We start from the raw sequence: 9,827 nt of genomic DNA, 5'->3' as shown, positions 1-9,827 counted from the left end.
TGCATTAGACACTGGCCCAGGTTGCCCAGAGAAGTTGTGGGTGCCCCATCCCTGGAAGTGTTCAAAATCAGGTTGGATGGGGCTTGGAACAACCTGATCTACTGAAAGATGTCCCTGCCCATGGCAAGGAGATTGGACTAGCTGATCGTAAAGGTTCCTTCCAACCCAAACCAGTCTGTGATCCTAGGATTGTGTTGTGTGCGTTTGCTTTCTGCGTGTTTCACTCCCATAGGAGTTCACCTCGCGACTGCGAACCTCAAACCATCTCATACTAGTGTAACGCGTATGAAACCAATGTTTTATGTAAATAGGATTAGGATTATTGCACTAATATCCAGCACAACAACAGGGGCGTTCAGGTGCTGGTGGTTTGAATGTGTGTGATGTTGACAGGAGTGCTCAATTCCCTCGCCTGGTTGTGCACCTGGGAATAAGGGTAGGGCAAAAGAGTTGGAATATTGCCGCCAGCACAGCTGCTGCCATCACCTCGAGTCAGGTTTTTTTTTTTTTTAAAGAGCTAAATTCTTCCTTCACGTTCTTATTCTGGTGCATCTGAAATATTTTTAGCTTTGCTATTTCGCGTCGCTCTTTCCACGGGCATCCCTGGGAGTTTCAGTGTGGCTGCCAGAAGCCTTCGACAAAACCCAGCCACACCCTTCCTCTGAGGGAGTTTGTCTCCCTCTCTCAGATGCCTCCAGTGTCTGTGTATACTTTTTAATTGAAAAGATAATTGAAATTATTATTTTTTAAGCAGTTTGACACTCCTTGACCAGCACAAAAATAAATTCTGAACCTTAACCAGCGCCTTTTCTCTCAAGGCGCCTGTTTTAAAACTTCACCCTCGCTGCCCAGGAGGTCCTCGGGCGGTACCTGACCGCTACCGGGGGCCCCTTGGGCCGGCTCCGGCGGGCACCCTTCGGTGCCGGCCCCAGGGCCCCGGTGCGGCGCGGGCCGTGAGGAGCGCGGCCGGCGCGCGCGCCGCGGCCCTTGGCGCCCCGCGTTCCCCGGGAAACCCCCTCCGCGCGTGCGCGCGCTGCCCCCCGCTCCCTCCCTCCCGCCGCTGCCGCTGAGGGGAGCGGGCGGGGCGGCCGGAGGGGCGGCTATGGTGGCGGCGAGGAGCTCCCCGCCTGCGACTTCGGCCCAGCCATGTGGTGCCTGCACTGCAGCTCGGAGAGGACCCAGTCGTTGCTGGAGCTGGAGCTTGACAGCTGGTAAGCCCCGCCGGGGGCTGGCGGGTGCGGGGAGGAAGGTGTCCCCCCCGGCGCTCTGCCGGCGCTGCTCGGCGGGAGCCCCCGTCCTGTCACACAAAGGGCTCCGCTCCGTCGCTGCCCGGCCTCGCAGATCGCCGTTGCTGGAAGCTGTATCTAGGGGAAACCGGGCGGAGCGGCAGCCCAGAGCCGCTCCCCGCTGGGAGGGGGCCTGGGTTGCCGCTGGGGTGCGGTGCGGACCCCCTTTGTCTCTGGGGTGACCCCCTTTGTCTCCGGGGTGCTGCGGAGCTCGCCGTGACGGTGAGCGCGCGGCGGCCGCGGCCGGCGGCGGCTTTTCTGGCGGTCGCGTTGTTCAGGAGCTTATGCGCTGGGTCGGGGAGAGGGGGGAGAATTACAAGTGCTGTCTTGTCGGGACATAAGTTTGAAATCGCGATCGTTTAAATGTGGTATCAGGAGTGAACCCGTGAGTATCGGGGGCAGACAAAGTGTGAAGCGCCAGCAGCTCTGTGAGCAGGGAGTGCTGGGTGGGATCTGACCGAGCGTGTGCGCTGCCGCCGAGCTCCCTGCACCGCTGTACACAGCTCCAAAACCCTCCTTTCCATTGAGTTTGGTGTAGTGCGAGCGATCACATGACTGGTGTCAAACAAGCGGCGAGTTCTGCTTCAGAGCTCTGGCACACGCTGTCCTCTGTGTCCGGAATCGACCGGGGAGACCAGGAGACCTGCCCCGGTACCTGTCAGCGCGGGCAGGTGCGTTAGACCCGGCGGTGCTGCTTCGGGGAAAGGAGCGTTGGCGACTCATGCCCTCAGCCAAAAAGAAAAAAAAACGGAAAAAAAGTTTAGTTCAAACGCCTTTAAAGTAGGGATACTGAATAAATGGTGCAAGAAAAACAAACAAAAAGGGATTTGTCATGTTAATATGTACAGTCTCTATTGTTATGATGTTGTTGTTAACTACTAAAATGCGTCAAAGTTACAAAAACGCTCTCTTGTATGAGCCACTGGAAAACTAGATGCAGAAACTAGTTTTTCTTGTGCAATACTGTGCGTAGATTAAAATAGTTACCCTGGCAAGTGCACTTGCAAAATAAAATTATCTCCGATGTGTCGTGAAAGTTTATTCCACCAAATAATTTGATGAAATTCCGAGCTGATCGACCGTTAAAGAAATATTTGATTTAAATAAAGATAGGCAACATCTTAAACAGGGTGTGTGCATGTGTGGAAAAATGTAAAAGGAGGAAGTGACTAGATTCAGTGTAACTACATGTGAATGCAACTGTGTCTTTTCTGGAAAAGAAAGGGAAAATGTTTTTTTGATAAAGAAAAATGTTTTCTAGTATAGTTTAGTTACACATTTAATGATCCTTAAGCCCATTTTTGCCCTTAAGGAAAATAACAAAGTTGAGCTTGCAAGTTTCCTGTGTGGAGTTGGTAATGTTTGCATAAGTGACGTTAAATTTGCATGGCTTGCTACAAAGCATACCTTGTAACTGTTACTTTAGTGCCAGATCTGCCTGTGTGCACACAGTAACATTCTGCTGTTCAGTCATTGTTTCAGAATGTTTTCCTCCCTTTGCACATTGCTATGCACTTCCTTTCAGTTAAACTTGATTATTCTGCCTGATGTGTTGAAAGAGGAATTGCTGAGTACTTAGTTTGGATGGTTGTAGTTAACTGTGTCTGTTCTTGTGGCAGATACCCTTCATATAAACACAGAATTCATTACATCCGTCTAGTGCTTTGGGAGAACTTCAGCCATGCTTGAATAAAATGACCCATTTCCCATTTTACTGCTACTTTTGTGCCAGGTTTGTTTTGTTGTTGTGATGTCCTGTTCTAGTTCCTGAAATACTAGATATTGAGAGTACTGTTATGTAGTAGTCAGCTGCTTTTTTTTCTTAGTTAAATAGGTGCTGAATGTTGGGGTTTCATCTGTGAAGTCAGCTATCATCTATTTTTTTTCCTATTTCTACTAATCTGAAATAATTCATTGTCACCAAAGATGCTAACTGTAGTATAAGAGCTGGAGCTAACCAGTGAAAATCATAGCGCTGAGCATATCAACAGCGTTTAGTTGTTTCTTTGCCCCTTTAGCAGCTCTCTGGGAATCCTGGTGCAGTTAATAAACAATTTACAATTCAGTTTCATGGAATAATTTGCAACTTTCAGGTAAGGAAACCCAAAGGATTCAGTTTGTCACCTGAAAAGTACAAATACCAAATTGAACAGTAACTCTGATTTGTTGTTCTTGTTACGAATCTATATTGGAAGGTTGCTAGGGGTTGACAGAGTTACTGCTGGGCAAGCAGAGCTTCTCTGCTGGAGAAGGTATCTTCTCTAGCAGTTGTCAGGGTGTTCCTATTGAGAACTGGGAAGTGATTTCTTAGGACAGACCATCCCGTGGCCTTACATGTTTTTTCCTGTCCTGTGACCATTTCATATTTGCAAAATGAAAATTCTCTGAAGAGAATTGTGTTTCTATTCATATGGCTATAGAAGATATTCCTCCAAATATTCAGTCTTCATGAGAATACTTTTCCATCACTCGGAGGCCGGGATTGTGTCATGCCTTTGAAGATCTAGAGGTTAGGTGCTAGGGCTTTGGGTGGAACAACTACTTTGAAACAACAGTTTACCTTTATACTGCAGTATAAGCATGGCAATTCAAGGCTCAAACTTATTGAAGAGGAGGATCTCATAACTGTGTAGCTGATTAGCACACTTGTGTGAGTACTGTAATTATGCTTGCAAACTGTATTTGCCCTGAACACCAACAAGAAGTAGCTGTGAGTTATGAAAGCTGGCCTAAAAGGAGCCAGTCGTCTGTTGGTGGATGCAAGGTGTCATCTTAAACCAAAACCACCACTTGTGGAGATGTCACCTGTTAGGTATTCAACATCTCCTCACATATTTCAGTTGTGCTTCTTGACGCTTACCACCGCTGATACTCAGACTTCAGGCGTCTCTAGCAGAACGCTGGGAAACAAGAGCGTTAGAAGTGAGATACTGCTTTCCTAGTAAAACCTGTCCTTTTGCCTACTGTGTGGTGTCCCAGCTGAAATTCAAGACACTGCGTTGCCTTAACTTCATAGCCTCAGCTATGTGACACTCAACGAGTAAAACCGGATTTCGCCTGCTCTCAGGGCGGCTTTATTTTGGAAGCAATAATGCCATAAAGATGTCCTGGAAATTATCCACTAGGCCTTCATAGAGTCTCAAGGTCTAGACAAAGCACCTCTTTGTTGTAAACCCATGCAGCTTCCAGATTCTGCCTGACTCTGACAGGTGCAAAGGAATGGTTCAAGTTATGGTATTTTTGAATATTGTATTTTTGAAAGAACTGTGAAGGACCACAATTTGAGGAGAAAAAAAACACTTTGTTGCTTTGAGCATTATGATACATGGACGTAGATTAGATGGGTTGTTGTGTCTGTTGTGCCTCTTCATTGAAAGGGTTTACCATAATTTATGAAGGACATTAAAGATGCAATTTTCTTGCTCTTTCAGCATTTACATAATTCTTTTTCTGTCAGAATCGATGGCAATTTTATCATTAATTTCAGAGCCAGGCCTATTTTAATCACAGCAGCTGTCAATCAATTATTGCTTTTTATGTTTATTTAATAACAGAACTGCAGGAGACCTCAGAAACTGTAATCAAGATGGAGCACTGATTGCTCTATTTGTTACATTAAATATTTGAGGATGTGCCCTTAACCCAGGCACTGCCTGATCAACAGAACTGGAGTTATGAAAAGATTGATCTCGGGTTTGGGGAGAAAGCGTGTTGGTGCATTGTTTTTGTTAACCGTGCTTTGTTTGGATTTCATTTATGTTTAAACAGAGTGTGGGCCACAAGCCAAATTCATATTCCCAATTTTGCTTCTCTGTTTGTTGTCTAGCAAGACTGTGTAGTTATAAGAGCAGAATCAGGCCCTGGATTTGGAAGTTCATTTTTAGCATCCCGTATGTTTTCATTTTACGTCAAAACTTATGCAAATACAGATTTTGTTTAATTCATGCATCTTTGTTATGCAAAAATAGTTACTGTTCATGGGCTTTTAGCAAGACTTATTAATGAAAAATGTTTTCGTTTCATAGCTATAGCCCTTCTTGTGTCTTTCAGGAATTCATTTGAATTTTATTTGGAGGAAGGACGATTCTAGTTAGGGTACAGACAGAGAGGGCAAGTTCACTGCACTGCTGTGATTTGACTCCAGGTTTCCAGAGAACAGATGCTGCTTTAATCCACTGTAGCACAAAGCCCTAGTATTACGTTAAAGAGGACTGCAAATTTAGCTAAATAAATCTTCTTTTTGCTTCCTCACAATACAAAAAAGACTAGAAACATTTTCATAAAATTATTATAAAGATGTCTTTAATAAAAATAAAGTTAAAAAGCCAAGCTTTAGTATGATAAAAAATCAAACCCTTTTGTCCCTGTGGGAGAAGCAGAAAATTGGAATGATGGCTTTGATAGCCTTTAATACAGGAAATTGATGTAGTGTATCTGTTAATCAGATTCTTTCAGTAGCTCAGTGTCATCCGAGTTAAACTTGTGCTTAAAAACAAAGGACCCAATTCCCTGTTGCCTTATGTTGTGCAAGCACAAACAAAATGCGACAGTTATGATTTGGCTTCCTTTTACGTAAGTGGCTGCATACAGGGCAGCGAGTAGAAAAAGAACCATAAGCTTGTTTTGAGGGATACTTGCGCTGCAAAAAATTGCAGTTGTCCCTAAAATTCACCAGATTAGCAAGGATGGGTGTGTCATGAGTTTAAAGGTTCTGGTAAGAACAGAGAAAAAGAAAACTAAATTCCTTCTGTTTGTTGATATATACATGATCTTTCAGGTCATCTTTGTGGAGTGTAAGGGAAGCAAGGGTGCAAACTTGATGGATTTTCTGTTGCAGGGTATGTTTACAGCCAGACCTAAAACTGCGCTACAGGGAAGTTCACAATTTGACTTTCATTTTCACTCCCCACCTTTATAGTAGAATGGACCAAACCCGATGTCGGATCACATGGGGAGTTAAATACAGCAGTGGCTGTGGGCATTGTACCTGGGGCAGCTGTACATTGGACTGTATTTACCTTGAGTTTAGTGTATTCTTTTTAGTGTAGCCTACAGCTGTAATGATGATAGTTGTGATCCTTTCAGTTTTCATGAGTCAAGTCAGGGTAGGCCATGTCAGTACTTGCACAGAACTCCAAGGGGAAGATCTTGGGGAAGGAATGGATGATTTAGTTGGAAGCACTCCTGCCTTTAAAGATATACCAAGGACGGGGTTTCCCTCATTGTTTGGGGAGGTTGTGCTGAGGAATTCACCCTTCAAATGAGACGGACAGCAGTATTCTTGATCCAGCTGCAGTTCCTAGGTCTAAGAATACATAGAACAGACCTGTATCATCCCCTGACTTTCTGGTCACATTTCAGCTTAATAATAGCTTTTCTCTCCATCTAATTTCCCTCTGTGCTTTCAATTGGGAATAAAGCTTATCTTTATTTTTCTTTCTTACGTGGTTCTGCTTTGTTGTAATGTGCTGTGAAACAGCTGTTGAGTTTCCATTCTAGAGGTGTCTGGGGTGATTCTCATGCTTTGACGTTAGCGACACTTCACAGGGTGTTGAATATTAGATAATATTTTCAACTGTTCTTAGATTCTTGAAAGACACACAATTCATTATTGCTGTTTATATACTCTTATATTTTATTTTGTGAACCTTGTTTAGAAGATATCAGTGATGTGGAGCATTTAGTAGAAACTGGTTTAAAGAAGGAGCTGATTCTAATGCTTCAAGTTTTGGGAGAATGGGACTTTTACAGCTAATAGTTTCCTGTTAATACTAGTAGTTAATGCTTTGTGAAATTGAGAGAGAACAGAGGATTGCCCAGCATTTATTGGAAATTGTCCCAAATGGTGACAACCTGTTGCAATCTTGGATTCTTTTTTGTTATTAAAATGTGATTAGATGTTTTTGATTAGGTTAGCCTAGAAGAAAAGAAGTATTTCAGGTTTTCCTGTGCTGCCACAGTGCAGCATGTTACACGAGATCATTTCTGACTGTCTTTGGTTGATATTTTCAAAATCTGTCTTTGCACAATATTTCATTTTGAATTCACAAAGTGGTGACTCTTCTTTTCAGGAATTGAACTTCTAGCCTTGTCCTAGAAGACCATTTTCCATTGTGGAAAGATCTATGAATTAGGTTGTGGTAAAGAGCCCATAAATTCTAAGAATGATGTGAGTTCTGTATTTTAGACCCGATGTTCTTTTGTGGTTGATCAGCCTCGTGTGCAGCCCCAGCTAAGGCAAGCTGTATGAGCAGAACTCAGTGCAGACTCTCAGTGCACTGAGAGCAAGAGCTGCAGAGCCGTACTGGGCATCCGTGTGCTGCATTGAAATGAAGCTGCTGTACGCTGCACTACACCTAACCATTACTCTTGTCCTGTGTATGTGCAATAAATCCTCTATTTTTAGATACTGATTGGAAGTAGCTAATAAAATTACTTAGAACATAAAGCAGACCCTTAAATGTTGATAATAGATAAGCTTTGTAAGGAGAAAGTTCTTGGCTTATGGTAAGCTTTGAAATCGCATTTATAGGTTTCCAAGACAGGAATTGCTACCTCTACTTTTTTATTGTGATCAGTGAGGTGGGTCAGAAGTCCTACTGAAAGCCTACATTTAATTCCTCACTAGCAGAGAAAGAACTATAAAATACATACGCTCAGCATAATGGAGAGGAAATGTAAAAGGAAGGAAGTTTGTGAATGAGAAAAAGCATCTGTCAGCTCTTTAACTGATTTAGAGGGTGTAAGCAATCTTCTGAGGTCTCGTTTGTTCTGAGAGTGAAGATTTACATGTAGTAAGACACAGAATGTCTTTCTGAGCGTGTCTGCAAGTATCTTCTGTATTTGAACGCATTGCCTTGAATCCAAGTAACATCTAAAACATTTTCTTTTCCACCAAACTCCATACTTCCAACAAAAGATCTCTTACCGTTTTGTTTCCTTAAACATTATGTTCTGTACACTTTGATATAAACCTTGGGTGTGTTGCAGAGGATAAAAATCTCACTTTTATGAGGATGCCTGTGATGAAAGACTGGTTAGCAGTGATTCTGTTCCAGTAAGTTACAACACAGACCTCTCTCGGTGCGTGCAGAATGCTCAAGGCCAGTTCCTGTTCTCACAAGCTCGATAGCAACACTCTGAGCTTCACTGGAAGCAGGAACAAGAGTTCTGTGTTCTCATCCATTTTCTTTCCTACCTGGTGAGTTTCCCATGCCCGTTTGTGTTTATGCGTCTCGAGATTACATTGTTCTCTCTTAGAGAAAACTAGTGGTGTTTCTTTGTCGTTTGGGGTTTCTTTTTAGACTTGGCACAATGTAGTTGGCAGTCAAAATGCAGGGTTTGTACAGTGATACTTTTTTGTATTATATATACAGCTAGATTGGGTTAGATCAGTAAAAGGTCTTTCTCTGATCAGACTTAACAGTCCATCCTCGATTTGGATTGGCTTTTTTAAGTACGTTGCTCTATAACCTTATGAGGTTTATCTGCAACTTCAGAGAGAAGTTAAACAACCACTAAAAGTTGAACAATCCCTTTCTTTCAGATTTTAAAAGTGGGAGAACTTTAGCCAACTACTTCTTAAATCCAAGTGAGAGAACAAAGTATTTCATATTTATCAGTAACACTGTTTTAAAGCACTCCTCATTAGACAATATATTATTAACTAATTGAAATTGAATCTCTTGGTTGTTTTAAATAGGTCTTTTTGTATATAACATTCATTTGCTACTTAAGTGAAAATATGGCCTAAATGAATACAGTTGTGGTGTGATCTGTGACTTTACCCAACATACTGTCCAATAAAAAAGATGGTTTTGTTGCTATTTCTGCTGCCTGGACCTTCTGCATGCTCTTTGGTTTACGACGATTCTTAACTTCCCTCTGCCCAGGCACACAGACAAACTTGAAGGGAAAGGCTGGCCTGCTCAAAACTGTTCCCAGCTCTGTATAATGCATCTTATTTGTAGTCATTTTGAATAGTAAAGGGGCAAAACCTTAAAATAAGTCAAATGATAGACTTTATCAAGTAAAGATAGAGAATATAGTTTTGTTCTGGGTTTCAGTGAACCTGAAATTTCAATGCCTGAAACATTTTATGTACTCAGTAAACAGGATTTCATTAAGGATCTTTAAACTAATTCATGCTTATATGATATACGGTATTTAAGTGGGGAAAGAGTAGTAGTATCCACCAAGGCCTGAGTGGGAGAGGAAACTAGCATTTAGTCTCTTACAGAACCTAATTGCCAGCAAGCTGATTTCTCAGCAGTCTGATTCTGTATCACCTCTTCCTCTGGTGGGCTTGACACAACAGCTGAAGCCACAGCAGAGGTGAAATACAAGGATGGCTGGTACAGGACACCGAGGATTTTTGCATTATGTCAAATGCTGCTTCAGCTGTGCTTGCAAATCAGTTTTTTTCTCAGCTGTAGAAACTAAATCTTCCTTTTTAAAATTAGCATTGTATAAAGGTCATGTCATGATATAAACGGTAGAATGTGTATTAATATCTAACTATCTTAAATACATGTCGTATGT

At 42.6% G+C, this 9,827-nt stretch overlaps 1 protein-coding gene across 2 annotated transcripts in view; it reads left to right on the top strand.

Annotated features, from left to right (window-relative positions):
* The first annotated feature begins 1,062 nt into the window (after positions 1–1,062).
* IQSEC1 (IQ motif and Sec7 domain ArfGEF 1) overlaps positions 1,063–9,827 on the top strand; it is a 72,084-nt gene continuing 63,319 nt past the window's right edge. For both annotated transcript variants that reach the window (XM_068420030.1, XM_068420029.1), the window contains exon 1: positions 1,063–1,211. In XM_068420030.1, coding sequence (XP_068276131.1) covers positions 1,147–1,211 — 65 coding nt within the window. In that variant the 5' untranslated portion in view covers positions 1,063–1,146. The remainder of the gene's footprint in view (positions 1,212–9,827) is intronic.

This window comes from Nyctibius grandis, chromosome 29 (genome assembly GCF_013368605.1).
Source record: "Nyctibius grandis isolate bNycGra1 chromosome 29, bNycGra1.pri, whole genome shotgun sequence".
NCBI lineage: Eukaryota > Metazoa > Chordata > Aves > Nyctibiiformes > Nyctibiidae > Nyctibius > Nyctibius grandis.
Note: the sequence above shows the minus strand (reverse complement) of the source record. Positions and strands in the feature narration are given on the sequence as shown.